The 22,517-nt window shown below is 46.2% G+C and overlaps 1 protein-coding gene and 1 non-coding gene across 2 annotated transcripts; both read right to left on the minus strand.

Annotated features, from left to right (window-relative positions):
* Positions 1-520: 520 nt before the first annotated feature.
* Positions 521-15,763, minus strand: Prdm14 (PR/SET domain 14). The gene is made up of 7 exons (XM_074066991.1): positions 15,079-15,763; positions 14,578-14,631; positions 14,325-14,482; positions 12,432-12,699; positions 8,150-8,352; positions 4,795-4,896; positions 521-754 (listed from the first exon to the last, which is right to left on the minus strand). The coding sequence occupies exons 1-7, from the start codon at positions 15,761-15,763 to the stop codon at positions 521-523; spliced, it is 1,704 nt and encodes a 567-aa protein (XP_073923092.1).
* Positions 4,097-4,170, minus strand: Trnat-agu (transfer RNA threonine (anticodon AGU)). The gene has a single exon. It is a non-coding gene; the product is annotated as a tRNA-Thr (tRNA).
* Positions 15,764-22,517: the final 6,754 nt, after the last annotated feature.

Consider the following 22,517-nt stretch of genomic DNA (forward strand, 5'->3'; position numbering starts at 1 on the left):
CTGTAAGCCTAGCTACTCAAGAGGCTGAGATCAGGATTGCCATTTGAAGCCAGCCCTGGCAAATAGTTCCTATTTAAAAAAACAAAACAAAACAAAATTACGAAAAAGGCCTGGTGGAGTGGCTCAAGATGTAGGCCCTGAGTTCAAATCACAAGTACTGCAAAAAAAGGTTGTATGAAGAAATTTAACAAATGATAGACACAGACATAGTACAGTGAAGTGGGGTGGGGGCAAGGGAAATAGTAAAGAAATGGCCTGGCCTCCTTTTCTTTCATCAAAATCTCTAGTCCCTAACCTTAGAGACTTCCATGGTGACTCTTGGGTACATTGAGCACTAAAACCCTTGCACTTTCATCCCATCCTTGCTAACCTCCGTGAAAAGCATTTCTGCAAAGGCCAACTCAGCACACAGGCCAGTTCCACTTTTATGTTTCTCCCTCAGTATCACGCTCATTTGTTCCCATAGCTCGTCCATAATAAGAACTAGAGAGGGTGTCTAAGTCATCACATTGCTCCATGCTCAGGGTGAGTAGCCTTCATGAAACTTCACGTGGGAGTAGAAGGCTTCTTGATCAGGGAAGGTTTTCCCACAGATGCTGCAGGGGCCACCCTCGTCCTCTTTGTGTGAACGCCGGACGTGGCTGTCATGGGCCGCGTGGGAAGCGAAAGGTTTGCCACAGTGCTTGCACTTGAAGGGCTTCTCTCCCGAGTGCTGCCTGATGTGTGTGCGGAGTATGCTGGAGGCCGTGAACTTCTGCAGAGAACAGGAAGAAGAAGAAAAAGCCAACTTCCATGGGCTGGACAACTCACTAACAAGAGCTGAATTTCATTCTTGCTGGTACTTATGTCACCCCAAGGTTTTCTAATTGATGAAGCTTGAATTCAAGGCTATGAAGCATTCCTAACAGCAGCAGCCTTAATCAAAAAGGATTGGATGGGCTTGTTATTCTCCTGATTCTGAGTAGCACTGGATGTTAATAGTGGCTCTTCAGTGGTTAAGGTCACTGGAAGTCTAGTTAAAAATGGAGGCTGTTGGGCTGGGGGCATAGCTCAGTGGCAGAACACTTGTAGGAAGCCCTGGGTTTAATCCCTGTCATTAAAAAAAAAAAAAAGAAACTGTGACCCTACCCCTAGAGTATGACCCAAAAAATCTGACATGAGACCCAGGGGCCAGAATTAAATAAGTAATTCTGAACATACTTCAAGACAGACTGCATTACAGACCGAGAGACAAACACTGGCCAATATCTTTGCATAAATCAGAACCTTATTGGTTTTCTTCTTTATATTGTTTGTTCTGTTCCTCTCAGTTCCTCCAACTGGCCTCAAACTCGGCATCCTCCTACCTCAGCATCCTGAGTCTGGGATTACAGCATGCACTAACATGCCCAGCTTCTTTTTATTTAAATTTTTGAGGTAACTGTAGATATACAGCCAGTTGAAAAGCATAACAGAGATTCCGTATATCCATCACTCTTTTCCTTATTGGTTACATCCTGCATTATTATAGCATAACAGCACAATCAGGATATTGACATTGATGGTCAAGACACAAAACATGTTGGGTGTGGTGGTTCATACCTGTAATCTCAGCACTTGGGAGGCTGAGACAGGAAGGTCATGAGTTTGAGGCCAGCTTCGGCTACACAGTAAGACTCTGCCTCAAAAGAAACAAACAAACAAACAAAACACCACAAATGAACAGGCAAAACATTTTCATGGCAAGGATCCCCCTTCCATTCCCACATTCATGGGCTGTGACAACCACTGGTCTGCTCCCCATTTCTGTATCATTTCAAAACATTACACAAACAGCAGATACAATATATAATCTTCTAGGATTCGCTTTTCTCACTGAGCGCAATCCTCGAGAAATTCATGGAGGCCATAATGTTCTCAAGAGTTCATTCCCTTTCATTCCCAAGTGGTGCTCAGGAATAAGGAGAGGTGCCCTAGTCTGTCTCACCACTCTCCTAGGGAAGGATAGCTGGGTTCTCTGCAGTGGGGGACTTTCATGAGTAAGCCGCTATAAACATTACATAGGCTTTGTGTGTGAAAACATAAGCCTTCGTTTCTCTGGGAGAAAGAGAAGTGCTCAGGAAAGCAACTGTTGGATCCTATGATATGCATGCTTAGTGTTTCCTTTTTTTTTTAAGAGAGTCTTGCTACATTGGCAATCTGGTCTCAGATTCAAGATCTTCCTGCCTAAACCTCCTAAGTAGCTGTGACTATAGTACCATGCCTGAACCAGGTCTAAAGAAACTGCAACGCTATTTTCCAGAGCAGCTATTAACATTTTAGATTCTCAAGAACTTCATTGACGTTACATTCCTATTCTGGCCCACTTCTGTTCTTTCTCTTATTCATAACCTTCCCCTCATTATGTCAACGTGATTCTCTGACCTTTGTCATTTTGACGTAGCACATTAAAAGTTAAGAAAATGACTTTGGAGATCTGGCAAGGAGGCACCTGGGAGACTAAGGCAGCAAGATCTTGACTTTGAGCTGAGCCTGGGAATACATAGCAAAACCCTATCTCAAAAATAGATCAAAAAAATGACTTTGGTTTTTGGGTTGAAGGACAGTGACAACATTAAGGGTGAGCCCGGCACCAGTGGCTCTTGCCTGTAATCCTAGCTACTTGAGGAGCTAAGATCAGGAGATTCACAGTTCCAGGCCAGCCTAGGCAAATAGTTTGTGAGGTCCCATCTCCAAAATGGACTGGAAGCATGGCTCAAGTGGTAGAGTACCTGCTTTGCAAGTACGAAGTCCTGAGTTCAAACCCCAGTTCCACTTTAAAAAAGACAAAAAACCGGGAGGGGTGAGGATAGGTGAGACACCTAAAAAATTAGCTAGCATTTGTTGCCCTTAATGCAGAGAAACTAAAGCAGATACCTTAAAAGCAACTGAGGCCAATAGGAAAAGGGGACCAGGAATTAGAGAAAAGGTTAGATCAAAAAGAATTAACCTAGAAGGTAACAACACACATGCACAGGAAATTAATGTGAGTCAACTCCCTGTATAGCTATCCTTATCTCAGCCAGCAAAACCCCTTGTTCCTTCCTATTATTGCTTATACTCTCTCTACAACAAAATTAGAAATAAGGGCAAAATAGTTTCTGCTGGGTATTGAGGGGGTGGGGGAGAGGGAGGGGGCAGAGTGGGTGGTGGGAGGGGGTGGTGGCAGGGGGAAGAAATGACCCAAGCCTTGTATGCACATATGAATAATAATTAAAAAAACCAAGGGTAAACTTGTGAGCTTGGATTTGGGGGTGGGATAGAAGGCGCTGATGGTGGGGTGTCTGAAGATACTGCCCTACAGCAGTAAGACTTTTCAGATTGGCACATGGGGGTCAGGTCACTGCTTCCTAAGGAAGACCATCCCCATGTGGTCAGTGTGTCAACCAGAATGCCAAACCGCCAGCTTATGTCTGAGAGTAGTTCCCCTCAGAGCGCCCATCGCCCCCAGGTGAGCTAGGAGACAAGGTGAAGATCAGAACTAGAACCCCTGGGGCCCCAGATACAGGATGGTCTGTACAGTATTTTGTCCTTGCCTGGAAATCCTATGGGAGAGCATTCACACCTTAGGACAGGCTGCTTCATCACCAAATCTACCCCTGTCTTCCTTTGCTCAGTGCTGGGTTCCCATGGTTACTTATGTCTCAGACCTGTCTTCCTATAAGGTGATCACTCTAGAACTATTTATTTCCCTAAGCCTAACAGACTGAATCTTCTTATCCTTCTTTGGAGGTTAGAAGCCTCCCTAAGACAGCCTATTCTCTTTTTATGGCTTATTTGTAAGAAATGCAAATGACACAGTGACAGAAACCAAGTCTACACCAGTGCTCTCAAATAAGATTTCCTGCAATGGTGGGCAAGCTCCGTGCCTGTGCTGTCAACTTGATGGCTGCTAGCCATTGTGGCCACTGGGCACTTAAAATGGGGCTAGTGCAACGTAGGAAAACTATTTAACATTTCATTTTTATGAATTCAAATAGTAATGGCTTCACAATGGCCAACAGAGATACATATCACCAAAATATGAGCTATTTTGCTATCATCTTTCTTTTTTTTTTTTTTTTTTCTTTTTCCTTTTTGGTGGTACCTGGGGTTTGAACTCAGGACCTCATGCTTACTAAGCAGGTGCTCTACCACTTGAGCCACTCCACCAGCCCTGGTATCATCTTCCTAAAGCATGTTTGAACCATTGTCTCTATTCCAGCAACACTGCTTATTTTTTACTCTATATTCTGTGCGACAGATTAGAGGCCACCCCTACAATGTCCCTCTACAAGCTTGGTCAGCAGAAGTCTCCCAGTCTAAGTCTTCCCACATTAAAGTAGTAATCCGAGTAACTGGCCTTTTAGTAGTGGTGACAATATGCCAGGCCCTATTACACAAGTGTACCTATGTTGACTCATGGAATCCAGCAACTCTCAAGACTATTTTCCCCCATTTTATCAATGAGGAAACTAAACAAGAGAAAAGGTAATGGACTTGCTCAAGCTTAGCAAAGCCTCAAAGGCCAAGGCCATGCTCTGAAATTGTATGTAATGGTATTTGTGATCATCAGAGCCCTCCCTGTAAGTTTGAGGTGCATTTCACCATATGAGCCCCAAATGCCAGCCTGGAAATAGGTCCTATTTGCCTATCTTCCACAAACCCGAGCATATTTAGAGATGGAAATGGGGCCTTTGGCTGGTAATCAACTAACGTTTACCAAAAATGCCTTACATGCCAGGCTTTATGCTTCCATGGTCACCCACAGACCCCCTCCAGAGGAGACACACCTACCTTTGTACAGTACACACACTGGTACGGTCTGTCTCCAGAGTGGACGCGCATGTGCTTGTTCAGGCTGGAAGACTGGGAGAAACACTTCCCACAGGTAGAGCACTGAGGCAAAAGAGAAAATTACAGTTGAGATCTCCTTTCCCCCCTCACAAGTCTGTTTCAATGTCCCACCAGCCAGAGGGGAGGGAATGCTTGTATTTTTCTGTGGTCAAGCACTTCGGAAGGTTGGAGAGGAAGAAAATTTGGAAAAATTCTGAATTTGTGTATGAACTCTTGGTTCTTAGAACTATTGTGAACTGTAGGGATTTCCTCTAACACTTTTGTTCTTCCTAAAATTAATACCACTTTTCAGAAACAATAAATCCCATTAAATTTTTTTTTTAGAGTGCTGGGGACTGAACCCAGGGCTTCTTGCATGCTAGGCAAGTGCCCTACCACTAAGCTGCACCCCGGCCCAGTCTTTGTTCATTGAACGGGTTTCATATGAAGAGGAAGTGCATTTAGGTTGGAAGGACGCTGGTAAGACAGAATTCTTAACTGATAGCTGTATAGCCAGCGTCTTCTGATATTAGTCAGTCAATGATGTTTTTCCTTTCAGAAACTGATTTTTCTCATTAAAAATCATTTATCTGGGGGTCTGGGTATTGGTGTAGCTCAATAGTACATGCTTAATGTGTACACATACATCACACACAATTGTTTAACTGCAGTTCTGTGTGCCCATTCCTCTTGAGTTTTTCTTCTGTTCTGGTTAAATTAAGGGTTAATTTTAACAACAACAACCAAAAACTCTCAACTCTCTGAACGTGACAGGTGGGGCGTGCACAGGAGATGGTAAGGCATTTTGTGAGTTGCTCCAATAGAGCTGCCTCTGGAGCTCAGGACAGAATTCTTGGTTAGAGATCTGAAACCAAATGGCAAGTGATGCAAGGATGAGACCACCAGGGAACATTTGCAGTGAGAAGGGAACCAAAGAAGAACCTTCGGGAATGAGTGTGATCCCGAGGCTCCATTTTACCCTACCAGTGACTCCTGTGGAAGGGCTTCTCCTCAGAGTTCCTGCCACTCCCTGACTTCCCCCATCTTCAGAGACAGCACTTCTTCCCTCCGCACCCCAACCCAAAACCCACCCAACATCCTAGTACACACTTTTCCTTCACTCCAGCTAAAACACAAGCAAGGGCTGGGGGTTTAGATCAGTGGCAGAGCACCTGCCCAGCATGTGTGAAGCCCGGGGTTCAGTGACTGACATTGAAAAAAAAAACCTAGAAACTAACACTAATTCTGTAGCTTCTATTTTCTTACAACTTTTGATCTATCCTCAGCAAATACCCTAAATGCTGCCTTATCCCATTAAAGGTAAGATCTATCTTCATTTTATACACTAATTGAAAAAGAAATTAGGCTGGAGGTGTAGCTCAAGTGTTAGAGGACCTGACTAGCAAGCCCTGAGTTCAAATACTAGTACTGAAAAAACAAAACAAAAACAACAAAAAAACCAACAGTGTAAAAAAAAAGAAATTAAAACCGTGACATCTTACCAGTTGTAGAACCCACCCAAATTTCAGAAATATTAAAATGTAAAAAAACTTCTACATTGTAGAATTGATAAAATAGGACTTTGAAAAGCCATACATAGTTTAGAAAAGAATGTAGTACTATAAACCCACCCCTCTCTTTCTCTCTCTCAGTACTGCGGGGTTAAACTCAGGACCTTGAGGTTGGAGCCACACCTTTAGTACTTATTTTTGTTTTTTTTTTTTGAGACAGGGAGACAGGCTCTGGTTAAGAATCCCCAGATGGCCTCCAACTCATGACACTCTTGCCTCCAGCCTCTTGAATGCTGGGATTACAGATGCCCACTACCATGCCCAGCTTCAGGTGGCTTTTCTCCTCTCCAAATTGCATTTACCCAGGCACATTATTTTTCCTGTTAAAAAATAAAAGTTGAACCGGCTGTGGTGGTGCACCCCTGCATTCCCAGCTTCTTGGAAAGCTCAGGCAGGAGTTCAAGCTCAGCCTGAGTAACAGATTGAGGCCTATGTTAAAAAAGGCCTGATGGACTGGCTCAGGTGCTAAGAGCATCTGCCTAGCAAGCATGAGGCATTGAGGTCAAGACCCAGAAAAAAACTTGGTCTGGAGTCAATGGTAGAACTTGCCTAGCATGTGTGAGACCCTGGGTTGCATCTCCAGCACCACAAAAATAAAAAAAATTAATACTGAAATGATCAAACAACATAAAAATTGCCCTTGGTTTTGCTTCCAATTGCAGAATTAGTTAGCAGTAATGTGTATTGTTCCAACTGTTTTTCCATTTTTCTATAAATCATCATCCATAGAATATAAAATACCTTAAATGGCATCATTCTCTACATTCTGTAACTTGTTTTGCTTAATAAGCCATAATTTATACAACCCATCCCGTGTTGCTGAATACTCTAGCTTCCCTTATCAAAACACTGCATACTTAGCTTTCTGCTCTGCCAGTTAGCTAGGCAGGAAATAATATACGCAATACATAAGTACTCAAACATTACACAAGTAAATAACATAGTGGTTTGAAAGGATTTCTCCAGAGGCTTAGGAAGGAGAGGAGAGAGAAGGACTTTTGTTGTTTTTTTGGTGGGACTGGAGTTTGAACTCAGAGCTCCACACTTACAAAGCAGGCACTCCACTGCTTGAGTCACACCTCCAATCCATCTTGCTCTGGTTATTTTGGAGATGGGATCTCTTGAACTATTTGCCCGAGCTAGCCTGGAACCACGATCCTCCCAACCTAAGGGTCAGGCATGAACCACCAGCAACTGGCTAAGGACAGTTTTATAATAGGACTCAGTGTTGTCCCTTCCTGGAATAGCGCAGACAGGACCAGGAATCTAGCAAGTTATTTGTCTGTGCCAAGTCTCATCCTTTCTAATTAAGGCCAAAGGATATTTTGTCCTTTGTGTACCAAGCCTGGCAGAGCAAGCAGGAATCTAGAATGGCAGAAAATGGCTCCTGAAAGTCACCATCACTTTTCTTCCTTTTAGAGTCCTTGGCATGTCATGGAGGTCTTCCATTCTATGCTTCCCTGCCTCTGGTAACTTATCAAATGCCAACATGGCCATGGAACAGGTCACCTAAGACCCAGACCATGTCTTCTGTGGCACTTTTCGTAGCTCACATATTCAGGTAGCAGAGGCCACTCTTTCCTCCCGGTCCTCCGTCTGCCCTATGCATCCACCCTAACACATGGGCACCTCCTCTTCCACAGTCCTGGCTGGCACCCAGGAGGCCCTCCAGTGTGCTCAGGGGTTTGAGGAGGGGGTGTGAAGGCAGATAGGTGTGTGGCAATCAGCCTCCTCCTAGAGCTCACCAGGTAAGGTCGGTGCTTCTCGTGAACGTGAAGGATGTGGATCCGAAGTCGGTCCCGCTTCTCAAAGGATCGTTTGCAGAGAGAGCATGGAAATTTCCTGTCCCCCTTGTCCACGCACGGGGTGTACTTGAGATGCTTATCTCTGTAGTATCTGTAAGTAAACACCTTTCCACATCTTTCGCACCTGTAACCTTCTGCAGACTCTGTGAAGCACAGGGGTGTAAGTGCAGGGCGTTGTTAGCACCTTCCCTCCAAGAGGGTCTTCTAGACCTTTTATCATATACCAAAGTCAAAGCGGTAGTGTCGCAAACCCTCATGTGCCCAACACTAACTGGACAGTGAGCAATTCGCAGCCAAGTCTGTTTTCATCTATACACTTCTCAATATAGTGGATTATTTTAATTCTAATTCACCATTTGGTTCATAAATGCCTCAAACTGCAGTCTTTGGAAGCTAAGTTGACTTTTTAAAAAGTATCACGATGCTATTGTCATACCTAAACAACGAACTTGTCCCCTTAATTGAAATATATATGCCTATATGCACGCATGCATTTGCTTAATTACTTTACAATCAGTTTGTTTAAATTACGATTCAAATTCTGTACGTTACATGTGGAGCTACAAGTTCAAAGCCATCACCAGAACACCCACACTGGGCTTTGTGGGCTTCCCAGGATTCCCAGCGCTGTTCACTCTTAGTTTGCAGTTCTCCAAGACAAGTCTGACTTTACAAATCAAAGCACTAAAGCACACCAAAATTTAGAATAAGGGCTCCACAGTGACTTTGTGTCAGAACCAGTTTAGGCAGAAAAGAGAATTGTCTTTACCAACTGTGCTGCAGCTGTCTGCATTTCTGCTCAGGTTTCTGGAAATATGTCTTAACCTTGTTATTACTACTTTGGTTTTTTGAGACAGGGTCTTGCTATGTTGCCCAGCTGGCCTCCAACTCAGATTCTCATGCTTTGCTTGCTCAGTGCCACTCCAATATCTTTTCCTAATTGTATCTGTTTCTTTCATTTTTTCTTCTCTTCCTATCACAATCAAGTCTTTTTTAGTCAAGGCGTTTGCCAACACAGAAAATGATACCCTCCACCTAAATAGTTTAGATAGTTTGACAACAATTAAGTTGTCTTCAAGATGATAGGGTTCATGTTAAGTGTTCTACCAGACAGAATTGTCTCACCTACCACACCTCCACCCCCAAGACACAGGCACACTTACTACTCACATAGCCCTCTCACATGGAGTTGGTCTTTCCCTCCCTGCCCAAGACCACAGTGGAAAGTGCCCACAAGGCCTCACTCAAATGCATTTGAGAAGACATTTCTGTTGAGAGAACAGAGGCATTGTGGTCTTTGTTTTGTTTTAAGACAGGATTTCAGGTTGGCTTTGAACTCTTCCCTACTGCCTCAGTCTTCTGATTATTGGTATTACAGGCAGGTACTTCCAAGCCCAACCTGATCATACCCAAAAACAGTCATACTGAGCTCAGTGGTAGAGCACTTGCCTGGCATGCTCAAGGTCCTGGGTTCAGTTCCATCCCCACATGGCAACAAAACAAAACACAGCACCATCCACATTAACTGAAAACAAATGAAGTCACCTGCAAGTTTTCTCAACAAATTAATTTGTTGACAAGTTCTCTTCCACACATTGTTCAAAACAGATGCCATCTAACAATGCTGGAAGCACCAACGCCATTTGGTTCACACTGGAGCACAGGTCACTGAATGCTGAGTTTTTCATCATAAGCCCTCACTCACTCTGTCACTTGCTCTCACTGATCTCAGATACCTGTGTACTACTATTCTATGTTAGCAATGTCATTGATTACTTAATAATTATTCTATTATGGAGCATTTAGTTTGTTTGCACTTAGGGTCATGCTATAAAAACCAGGCTGGCTTCAAACTCATTATGTGTTCCTTGTTGACTTCCAACTCAAAATTCTTCTGCCTCAGCCTCCCAAATGCTGGGATTACAAGTGTGCACCACGTGGCTAGACTATCTCTTCAGGATAAATTTCCAGCAGAGAAATACTGAGACATTAAAGATTCTGACATTTTAATAATTTAATGCAGATTGCTAAATAATTTCTCAAAAGGATAACAACGATTACATTTTACAAGTTATTGACCATGTATTTTTCTCAAATCTGTTTTTCACTTTTATTTCAAAAGCAGTTGGTTCATTTCTGGAAGTGACCAAAAAAAGGCTTTCTTGGTTTCATGCTAAGTATGAGATAACTTTGAGCTCCACAGAACATAGAACATCCCACCATCTCGCTGGCCCTCCCACTTTACCACATCCCCACTGCCATGCCACACACACTGGGGAGGAGGAGGGTATCTCCTCCTGCAGCCCCCCTTATTCAGACCCTGGGGAGAGGCTGCTTAGCCCCTAATCTATGGTGGGCTTCCCCTTGTCTTTGGCCTCACTACTCCCTGGGCCTGGACTCCTCTTTCCTCCTTCACTCCACATCCCTCAGGTCTGCCTCACTCTAAAGTAGCTTTCCCTAATTGCCATGTCTCCCTTTATTTCATACACACTGGGATCCAGAGGCAGGGGGCATTTAACGTTTAGGGTCATTTCCTGCTCTGAAGGTTGTCAGCGGAATGGGAGACAGGTTATGTAGAGAATCATGAGTGTGTGATGAATGCGACCCCATGCTCTTTGATCTGCTACCTGAGCGTTTATTATACCATAATAATATCTTCTATCTTATTACACATATTATGATCGTTTATGCTAACTAGTCAATCATTAGTGCCCAAAATTGGAGGAGCCAGGGGGTGGGGGCGAAAGGGAGGGGGTGGGGGGAAAGGGAGGGGGAAGGGGGGAGTAATGACCCAATCATTGTATGCACATATGAATAAAGGAAATAAAAAAAATCAGTTGGAGGGACTCAAAGCTTGGCTCAAATGTAGAGACCCTGCTTGGTAAGTGCGAAGCCCTCAGTTCAAACCCAAGTACCACCCCCCACAATAAATAAATAAATCAGAGTTTATTTAAGATGCAAATTCCAGGCCTGGGGGTGTAGCTCAGTGGTGTAATACATGCACAATATGCTGGGGAGGTCCTGGGTTCCAGTCCCAGCACTACAAAAAAAAATGCAGCAAATGCAGTGATCCAGGGACCAGCAGCAGCCCCTGCACAGAAATGCATAGAAATGCAGTCTCAGGTCCCACCTAGAATAAGAACTGGCAACTCTACAAGATGCCCAGGTATTCATACCCACACTTCAGTTTAACACAAGGCCAGGTATGGTGGTGCATGCCTATTATCCCAGCACTCAGAAGACTGAGGCAGGGGGACCTTGGTAGTTCAAGGCCAATCTGGGCTATATAGCGAGAGCAGGAGCCTAGCTCAATGTTTCTCAAACCGCCCTGGGACCCACGATAAGAAACACATTTTTGACTAGATAGCATTTGCGGCCCTCAACACAGAGAAACTAATGCAGATAGTTTAAAGCGACAGAGGCTAGTAGGAGAAGGGGAGCAGGAACTAGAGAAAAGGTGAGATAAAAAAGAATTAATCTAGAAGGTAACACACACGCACAGGAAATCAATGTGAGTCAACTCCCTGTATAGCTATCCTTATCTCAACCAGCAAAAACCCCTGTTCCTTCCTATTATTGCTTATACTCTCTCTACAACAAAATTAGAAATAAGGGCAAAATAGTTTCTGCTGGGTATCGAGGGGGTGAGGGGAAGGGGGGTGAGGGGAAGGGGGGAGAAATGACCCAAACATTGTATGTACATATGACTTAAAAAATGCACTTTGGGGTTAGGGGTACAGTTCAGTGGTAAAGCACTTGCGTAGCATGCAGGATTTGACCCCCAGCACTGGACAAAAAATGTACTTGACACCCGGCCTGCACACAATGTACCCACTAAGTGATTCTTATCAATATTTCTAATTTGTTCTTATTCTTTTTTCTTCTTTCAATTCCTAAACTGATTTTTCCACCCCACTAAGACACTGCAACCACCTTTTGAGAAACTAGGCCTGAGCAGAGAGGAATCAGAAACTGGCTCACCTAAGGCACAGTGGCACCTTTTATTTCATTTTTATCCTCAAGGAGGGGTGAAGCGTGGAGGGAAAGGTACCCTTCAGCTTCAGCATCTTAGGAATGATGAATACACTTCCTTCAGGGGGGAATGCCCCCTGGTTAGACACACCCCCAGTTTATTCCGATATTACCACGGGGGAGGTTGAAGAAAGAGCCCAGTTCTTCTACTAGGAGGTGCTCACTGAGCAGGGCAAAGATGGGTACTCACCATCGGGGGGCCCAGTCTGCTGCTTGCCCTGCTCAGTGGCCTGAAGGCTCATGGGAATGTCCAGAAACTTCTCATAGCAGTTTCCATACCACACAAGGAGCTCTTGGTTCTGGTGGATGTCCTTGCAGCTCTCATAAAATATCTGCCCTTGACACTGCACGGCAACCAGGTTCTGCTCCTTGGGGAAGCGGGCACAGTTGACATAGGACATCCAGTTCCCTGTACCTTTTCCATCTATAAAGTACCTCAGGTGTCCATCTTCAAAGATCTAGATGAAATGAGACATGAAAGGTTTTTGTTGTTTTCTTTTCTTTTTTTGTGGAACTGGGGTTTGAACTCAAGGCTTGTGCTTGCTAGAAAGGTACTCTTACCATTTGAGCTGTGCCTCTAGCTGTTTTTTGTTTTTGTTTTTGTTTTGAGACAGGGTCTCACTCTGTAGCCCAGGGTGTCCTTGAACTTTTTTTTTGTTTTTTCGCAGTACCTGGGCTTGAACTCAGGGCCTCATGCTTGCTAGGCAGGCACTCTACCACTTGAGCCACTCCTCCAGTCCCTTGGCCTTCAACTTTTGATTCTTATATCCCAGCCTCTCAAGCGCTGGGCCTGCAGGTGTGTACCACCATACCAGGCTGGACAGGAAGGTTCCATTTGCAGTTTTTTTTGGTGGTAAGATGAGGTAGCTTGAGCCACTCTGCCAGCCATGTTTTTAAATTTTTTGCCTAAACTATAAAATAAATTTGTTAAAAGTTTATTACCCAAATCTCATATTTGAATCTACTGAATATAGTTCTTTTCTGTTTTCGTGGTACTGGAGCTTGAACTCAGGGCTTTATACTTGCTAGGCAGGTATTCTACCACTTGAGCCATGCCTCCAGGTCCTGAATGTATTTCTATCAGATTTCTATATCATCACAAGTAGTATATAAACCTACCTAAACCTAAGTAAATCTGTTAGCTTAAGTACATCTCTATAGGTGATATGACACTTTTTAAAGACTTTTATCACTTTCTTGATTTCCAAATTTCTGTAGTTAGCATATGTTAATTTCGTAAGCAGAGGTAAGGGATAATCCCACCACCAAAATACCTCAGATTAATTTCTACTTAGTTTTCAAGCATATTGATAGAGCCGTCATTTAATTCTCCACTGCTGCCACAGCAATCCCCCTGTATCTAATGTTTTTACAAACAATTCTGTGATTCACCTCTTCCACATCACCTGAACTTCAGATTCCTAAACTATATTCCTAGGAGCAGAAATTCAGGAGCAAGGTATTTTGAACCTTTTAGGGTATCTGGTATATGCTGGCAAATGATTTCCTTCTGTAAATTAACAAACTGCAGTTTGTTAATCTCACCAGCATGCCCTGCACCATGGCAGTAGCTTAGAAAGTATCCTTTTTAAATTCTTACCTAATTTTATAGGCAAATAACATCAAAATCTAAAATTCCTTCTTATTCCCTTAAGGGCACTTTGTGCATTCTCCTCTCTCTCTCACTAAATATATCACATATATAAAGGATTTCTTTTTTTTTTCAGTACTGGTTTGAACTCAGGGCTTCGTGCTTGCTAGGCCGGCCCTCTTCCGCTTGAGCCATGTCTCTAGTCCCGAGCATTCTATAATATTTAAAGTGCTTGGTTTTGTCTAGAAATATTGCAGTTATTAATTATTTAAGTGTATACTCCATGGGCAATCTTCACTGATTAAAATTACTTCAGGCACCACAATATAAATGCACGCAGAGTTGCTATCCTGATGGAGTGAACAGGACTCCAGACTCCAGATCAGGACTCTCCCAGAGGGCAAAGACCAAGCTCCCTCCCCCCCCCCCAGCTCTCTCCCCCAAGCTCCCTCACCATCCCACCTTCAGCACACCGGCCCAAAGCATATTTACCTCCCACATCTGAGAGTTGTCTCTGTGGGTCTTGACTTCACTGGCGTTGACCACTTTACCTTGAAAGGGCCCAAACCTGCTTCCTTTGGCAATAAAGTTACTGCAGAACACACCAAAATGTGGGTCCTCGCCAAACATTGTCTGCATGATGCAGAGACCTAGGGCAACCCCAAGGCAAGGCAGGAAAAGAGAATAAGAAAAGCAACCTGGCATCCATGCCAGGAAATAAACCAAAACCAGGAGTGCTGCTCACCTTCTGGAAGTTGAAGGGAGTCTTTATCCAGAGTTTGAGGAAGATGAATGGAGCCTAGAAAAGGTCAGGGTTAACATTTCTTTCATTACCAATATATCACAAAATGCTTTCATGACACACTTTTCTCCTCATTTCCCTGAAGGTAGCCATCACTCGGAGTTTGATGCTTATCTATCCTTTATCATTTTCCTTGCTCCTTTAACACAAGGTGGACTAAGTGTGAATTGCATCAAGTCCTTTTGCAGATACCTTGCACAGCCCCAAGGCCACCAAATGAACCATTTCTTCCCTAATCCTCAGCTCTCACTAAAACCAACCGCAGGAATCCTGCAGTAAAAGCAAGCAGGGCTCAGAAGTGAACATTGACCAGTGGTCTGATGAGGCACCCTCTCACCTCCATCTGTACTTCTTACATCCACTTTGAAGGGCCTCTCTTCAACACCCTGACTCCCACACTGACCCCTTCCAACTCACCTCCCAGATGGTGGGGACTTAATTTACCAGAACTGATGGTGGGGACCAGAATGCCTGAAATGGCATGCTTCAGGCCGGCTGGGTGCTCCGGGCTGGGAGTGACCCCATAGAGAACGAAGTGCAGTTCCTCCTGGGTGAAGTGGAAACGACGAAGAGGCAGCTCCTCTTCTTGGTTCCGGGCTTTGGGGGCTGATGTTAGCTGGGAGGTCTTCAGCCCCTCAGGTAACAGGGAAGTCACCACAGGGGTAGGAGCAGTTAAAGTTTCAGGTCTCCAGCACTGGCCACCATTGCTGAGGCCACCAACGGGGACCACATCTTGGCAGTCTGCGCCTCCAGTATACTCCTGTCCATTTGGAAAGTGTTGCACCTCCCTGGGGAGGTGAGGAGTTGGGTACCACGGTGACAGCTTGCTGTACCAGGGCAAATTATAGAGCGACTCGGGCTGTAGAGCCAGACCCGGGCTCAGTAAGGGAGGTGCCATCGGGAAGGGGAAAGGGGTCATCGCCTGGGACGCAGACATGCCGGCTTCCAGCTGCGGGAAAGGCTGGAAATCTTGCTCGGCCGGGGGCACGGTCACCGCGTCCCTGTAGTGGTCATAGGCCGGGAAGGGCGCGTAGTAGGCAGCCGGGTGCTGGGAGCTGCTCTGGAGCCCTTCGAGCGGGTGGTACGCCTTGTCCTGGGGCTCGGTCTCACCTGGCGGCAGTAGAGCCATCGCGGCTACGCTCTGCGGACAGAGGGAAGCAAGCGCGGCTCAGTGCGCGGCGCCCCGGCCCGCCCGGCTTCTCCCACCCGGCCAGCCCCCAAGTCCACCGAACTGGACCAACGTCCCAATTCGATCAGCCAACCCCATCCCACAACAGAAGCAAAACAAAAAGCCGTCAACGAAAATCAGCCGCCATCCCTTCCTATTCCAAGATCCCAGTTAGGGTCGCCTTCACCTTCAGTCTCCAAACCGCCTCGGCCAAGCTCTGCTGGCTCTCCACGCCGGCTCTCTACACACGGCCCCCAACCCGGCTCCTGCAAAACCTCTTTCAATTCCCCTTCTTTCCTCCTTCTCTGTCCAAAAAAAAACTCTCTTTCAGAGTCAGCCGGCGTCTCTGACCCTCGCACACCCGGCTGGGACCAGGAGCCAAGGGTGATGAGATCGTGCGAGGGCTTCGGAGCAGACGGACGCTCCTGGCGCTCCTGGGGCTCCCGGCAGGGAGGGAAGAGCGGAGGGCTGGAGCGGATCGGACCCGCAGATGGAGGTCGGGGGGCGCGCCCGGCTGCCCGCGCCGCGGTCTGACCCTACCAGGGCCGGTGGTCCCCGCGGAAGCCAGCGGAGCGGCGCGCCTTGGGCTCCCGGGAGTTCTGCCTCCAGAGCCCCGTTTCCCACGCAGGACTAGGCCCGCCACATGCCAATCTCTCGGAAATTACAGTCATCCCAACGTGGGGATGCCTAGGTCGCCTGAGGGGTGGGAGACAGCGATGACAGTCCCCAGCCAGGTTCGAAGGAAAAGTCTCGCAGGCCACTGTTCCTCCCGCCCCGCTGTGGTCCAGGCCAGGAAAGGATGTCGTTTTAATGGACACGCAGCAAGTTCGCCAAGGCTGAAGAATGAAGCCCCTTCAGGACCAGCGGGTCTTGAGCGCAAGATCAATGAGTCTAATAAGAAAACCAACCAGGGTCGTGGCTCAGAAATTAAAGAACACGGGGTCAGGAGAAGAGGTCAGCCACGACGCATGCAGATGCCCGTCCCCTTCCAAGCCTCCGAAGGCGCCCTGCTCTTTGCCTCCTTCAGCCCCCAAACCTGCAACTCGGGGTTAAAAGCCACTTAAGGGGAAACAATCCCCGAAACAGCAAAATGAACCCTCAAGTCAACCAGCGCTAGCGAGTGCAGCGCACCCCTCCGGCCTTCCTGGAAGACGCGCCCCGCCAGGCACCTACCTCACGGCACCCAGCTCTTCAGGACCTTGAAGGCGGCGCGGGATCGCGGCCCGTAGGCTTCGGGCAAACCCCGAGGGCCCAGCCAGGTTTAAGAGGGAGGGTGGGCGGGCGGGGCCGCGGGGCTCCTTAGGAAGAGGGTAGGGAAGGGATGAGGCCCAAGCAGGCCCCAGTCTGTCTTCTCCCCGCCCACTGCGACCATTGGTCGTCGCTCGACTGGTCCCTAGGTCCCCAGAGGTTGCCCACTTAACTCATCGGTTCTCCAACCGCTCCCGGGATTCCAAGTGAAGGGTCCTCGCCACCCGCTTCCTGAGATGGGCACTCTTGTTGCTCCAGGCTTGCGGCGTCGGGGAGCCCTGAGCTGGGCAAGTGTTTACCCCGCTGCGCACACACTCACCCTGAAAAGGGGGTTCGGGGTGCGCCCTTTCCTCTTGCCTTCTCGTACCCGAGAGCTGACCCAGCTCAATGGAGTTGTCAAATCTTCCCGGAACCAGGTGGGCACTTATCCCTGACACCTGGGAGGAGTTGGGCGCCACCCGAAAGTCTGGGAAGCTGCGCCTCGCGGGTGCCGGGTAGGGCACCTGCGTTCGTTGGGCTCCGCGCCCAAGGCTTGGGGATGGGGGGCTGTTTTGCCCTCTGGGAGGAGGGACTTTTACTCCCTGGGCTTTCAATCACCACGGGCCAGCCCAGCGTCCCCTCACCACCTCAACTGACACTTCTGAGGAAGGCTTTCGACCTTGGACTCGCGGAGCTCTGTAAACCAAGGTCCAGACCCATCCCCAGCGCTCAACGACCGCTTTTTTATTCCGCTTGCGGGCCATCGAGGCAGAGAAAGGAGCGCTTAATTCTATTCTCATTTACAGATGAAAGCACCTAGGGTGGGGAAAAGCGCTGTGAAATCAGGTGACCTTGACCGGGTTCCTCGCCACCCCAGCCACCGCCACTTGCTCCTCGCTAAACCCGTCACTCGCATAGGGGCGGACTGGGATGGCGGAGGGGAGAGGCGCAAACCCTCCACCCCGCCAGCGGGTGGCTTGGTTGCTGAACGTGGATAAAGGCAAAGGAAGCGACCACACGGCTCTGCGCCGCCTCCAGAGTTCCTAAAGCTGGCAGGGAGTGGAGGAGGGCGGCCGTGCGTGACCCCCTCGGTCCTCGTCCTGACCCTCGGCCCCGCAGGCGGGACCCCCACCTTACTCTGGGGGACCTTCGCCTGGGGCGCAGTGGTGCGGAAAAAAGGAAGGAAGGTTCAGGCCCAGCGGGTGCGGGCGGTGCGCGCCCCACAGCTCACCGCGGGCCAAGCTAGGTCCCCTCACTACGCGCTGGGGACGCTGTCGCACATCCACACTTATAGTTTCAAGGAGAATCGAAGATGAGGAGCAGCACGTTATTTTTCCAACCGAGATGAAAAATCGTAGGCTTTTCTTCTTTCCTTGAGATCTTGAGTATTAAATGGAAGAAGGCAGGAGTACCTGTCAAATCTTGTCCCCAACACCAGCACCACCACCTCTGGAGAAGGATCATTTAGTTGGAAAAGCAGCGGGTTCTTTTCCGGGGGCACCCACCCAGGACTTCAGACCTACTTTCATTTACCATGGCTTCTTCCTCCCAGTAGTATTTAAAGACTGGTATGAGGAACACGGGAGTGATCCATGAGTGTTAGGTCATCACAAGGCCATTTTTTAGTGCATTCAAGTGTTGTAGCTTTATTTTACTGAAGCAACATGAACCTTAAGTTAGATTCCTCTGTAAAGAACTGAGAGTTTACTGTATATTACATCATTTTAAAAGTATAACATTTGTTTGTTTAAATCGTTTAAGTCCTTAGGCTCCATCCCCACTCCCCGGATGTAATTCCTACTAACCGTTTGATTTATTCCTTACTACCATTCCTTCCCCACCTCCGCTGCCATGTGTTCTGAACCCAAGCCGACCAAGTGGCTGTCAGCTTGCTAGGCAGTGCCCTTCCAGCCCCATGTAAGATTTAAAAAAAAAATGCAATAAATAATACGTTATGCTTTTTCTGCAATTTTTCTTACTTGATATCTGCTATTCATCATTTCCTCTTAGTGTATTAGGATTAACTATCTGCCTTATGCTGGCTGTTGCTATATTTCATAGGTATGTTCTATTTTTATCAGCCTTCTCTGGAAAGGTATTTAGATCCTTGCCACTTTTGCAATGCTTGCAGCAACTTCTGGGAGCAATGTTGTACAGATGCATATTTGTGCTACTGGAATTTATAGAAGAAATGGCCAGGTATGAAATTGCTGGATCAACAAGGATGACACTGAACCTTTTAACAGGTACTTCAAACCAAACTGATTTATACCTCCGCCAGCAATAGCAAGTTCCCAGCTTCTCCAGGTACTGGCCTAACTCTGAATTAATTATTGCCAACCCTTTAAAAAGATGCTTTTCTGGTGAAAAGTCCTATCTTAGTATATCTTATTCAAATTTGCCTTTAGCTGTTTACTTCAGAAACTTTTTTTTCTTTCTTTTTTTTTTTGAGACCAGTTCTGGCTGTGTTGGCTAGGCTAGCCTTGAACTCCTGGCCAGGGACCCTCTAGCTTTTGTCTCTGGGTCTACCCACCCCCAATTTAACAAACTTTTTTGGAGGTACTGGGGTTTGAACTTAGGGCCTTGCGCTTGCTAGGCAGATGCTCCACCTTTTGAGTAACTGGCAGCAGTCTTTTGTATTGACTGTTTTGGCCTCTTGAAATATCTGCCTGGACTGGCTTTGACCCTGGATCCTGCTGATCTCTGCCTCCACAGTAGCTAGGATTATAGGAGTGAGCCACCAGCGGCCAACCTAACAAACGTTTTTTTTTTTTTTTTTTTTGAATGCCTAGCCATTAAGAGCAGGCATAAGCTAGGTACAGGGAACACAACTGTGAGCAAAAAGCAGCCTTGATCTCTCTTGTAGTCTAATGAAGATCTGTATTTGTGTGTATGCCTGAAGGATGTGTCTTGATGAACAAAGGGAGCAAAGGAAAAAGTCTGAAGTAGCAATGAAAGACAAATGTATACTCTGACTAGGCGGAGAGGATAGGAGAGTCCTGCTGACCTATGAAACTGCAAAGATCTGTAAATATATAAATAACTCATGGAGGAGAAGATAGCAAGTGGTACTCCAGGCTACATTACACTTGATGCTAAGGCCTTAAGGCCTGGCTGGAGCCTGGCTGATCCACCCAACTGAAGGTGGAGGAGTGGTTTGGGAGGGCAAGAGAGCCAGCAGGTGGCTAAATATAAAATATCCTTGTCCTTACTTGCAAGTTTTCTTTGACGGAGTTGGCCTTGGGTAACTTCAGGCTCTGTATCCTTGGATTCAGTCAACTGCAGAGCAAAAAGATTTGGAAAAAAAAATTGCATCTATACTGAACTTATGCAGATTTTTCTTGTCATTATCCCCTAAGCAATACAGTACAATTATTTGCATAACATTTTCATTGTATTAGATATTGTAAGTAGCCTAGAGGTGATTTAAAGTAAACACGACATTGTGTGAAGATCAGTTTACACTATTTTATATGGGGGATTTGGGCATTCTTGGATTTTGATATCCATGGGAACTGTTTGAGTCACACTCCTAGTCCTTTTGCATTTTAGTTTATTTTTGAGATAGGGTCTCCATAACTTTGCTGGGCTAGCCTCGAACCATGATCTTTCACCTCTCCAGTAGCTGGCATTCCCAGTGTGTGTCACCACATCTGGCCATAGATGGGGTTTGCTTGCTGTCTACTTCATATAAATAGAGTCATATAGAACATACTCTTTAGTGTACTGCCAGAACCTTATCTCCTTCATAGGTCAAAGTTTCCATGCATCCTGAAAAAAACACACAGCAACCAGAACACAGTCACACCCCATAATAGGGGTCTGAAGACGTAACTCAGTGATAGAGTGCTTGCCCATCATCATTGGTGAAGCCCTGGGTTTGATCCCTAACGTTTAGGGAAACAAAACAGGAAACCCATCACAGTGGGTAATTGTGTGAAACCCGCTTGGAAGAGTTCAGTGAGCCTGGAGGTTTTGGTTTCTGCCCATGTCAACCTTTAATGGTTGGCTTTTGCTAGGAGTAATGTGACATCCTCAGCAACAGCTCTCCCCACTGGAAAGGCTCAGAAGCTGCCCCAGGAACTCTGGGAGTTTCTTCATTTACATCCAGGAGAGCCAGCAGATGGCCAGATATAAAACATCATTTACAACTCTGTATTCTTTCTTTGATATTTGCATCTAATTTTGGCACTGTGTAGTAATGGCTGCTTTGAACCCTTGCAAGGTCATGGGGTTTAGAGTTACCTTGATGGGTTAGTGCTTTTGTAAGGGCCCCCTGCTTGGAGTAAAGGACTGGGTAGGGCATTTCTCTTGGTGTCTAGATCACCCAAAGAAGTAAGTAGCCTCAATTCCTTGGCCTTCAAGGCCCCCTCTGAGGTTAGACAACCTCACTCCTCCCAGAGCACCCCGATGTTATAGATGACCTGGAGGCATATCTACTGTTTGCAGACATTAAGCCTCTTCTCTCCAGCTGAGTAGCTGTGAGGGAAATCAGTCCTGCCATCTGGGAGGGGAGAAATCATATTCTAAGGGTGACTTGAGATTTGTTATGTCAAAGTCAACCCAGCCATTTCCTGTTTGCGTCTGGAGAGTTGACCCACCAACAATCAAGGTCAAGTATGGACTCTCCAGCATGAGGATGGATGATTCTTAAACAGACTCCAGTTTGGCATTTGCCCTTTGGGGACACAAGAAGCATCACACTGTTCACGGACCTACAGCAATGGACAGAGAGATTTGTAGGAGAAAGTGACAATATTATAGGATGTAAGCTGACTTAGCTATGAACATGTATTTCATTAAGCAGCAAAGACCGTACAGCTTGGGAACCCCCTGAGTTCAAGGATGATCCCAAAACTGCCAGGGGAAGTTTCCATGAGTTGACAAGAAGGTGACACTACAACAAGCTATGTGTGCTTTTCATGCAGCTGAGTTAAAACACCAAAGACATGATGAGTTCATTTATGAACAAACCTGGAAAAAGTCTTTTTTATTATCCTATTATTGTATTGAGGGTACATTGTGACATTTACAAAAGTGCTTACAATATATCTTAGTTAAATTCACTCCTCCATCATTCTCCTTTATCCCCCTCCTCCCATTCTTAGAACAGTCTCAACAGGTCTCATTTTCCATTTTCGTACATGTGTACACGATATCTCCACCTTACTCACCTTAACTGTTAAGTTAGACCAAGCAAGGACAGGGAATTATTGCAGAGCGATTTCTAACGTGTCAAATGTCTGCTCGTACCTGTGCTCTCAGGATCTCGTCAGGTACTAAAAAGAAGTCATTTTGGAGAGGTTGGTAGCCTCCTGTCTACAACCCCTGGTAACACCTAGCAATTGCTTTTCCAGTGATGAACCTGACATTCAGTTAGCCAGTCAGAGGGAGAAGGCTTATTTAAGCCAAATAATGCCCTATTTAATGAACCCTTTGCTGAAAAAACTGCAGTTTTTTTTGACACCTGCATTGTTTTATGCTAAAA

This window comes from Castor canadensis, chromosome 3 (assembly GCF_047511655.1).
Source record: "Castor canadensis chromosome 3, mCasCan1.hap1v2, whole genome shotgun sequence".
Taxonomy (NCBI): Eukaryota; Metazoa; Chordata; class Mammalia; order Rodentia; family Castoridae; genus Castor; species Castor canadensis.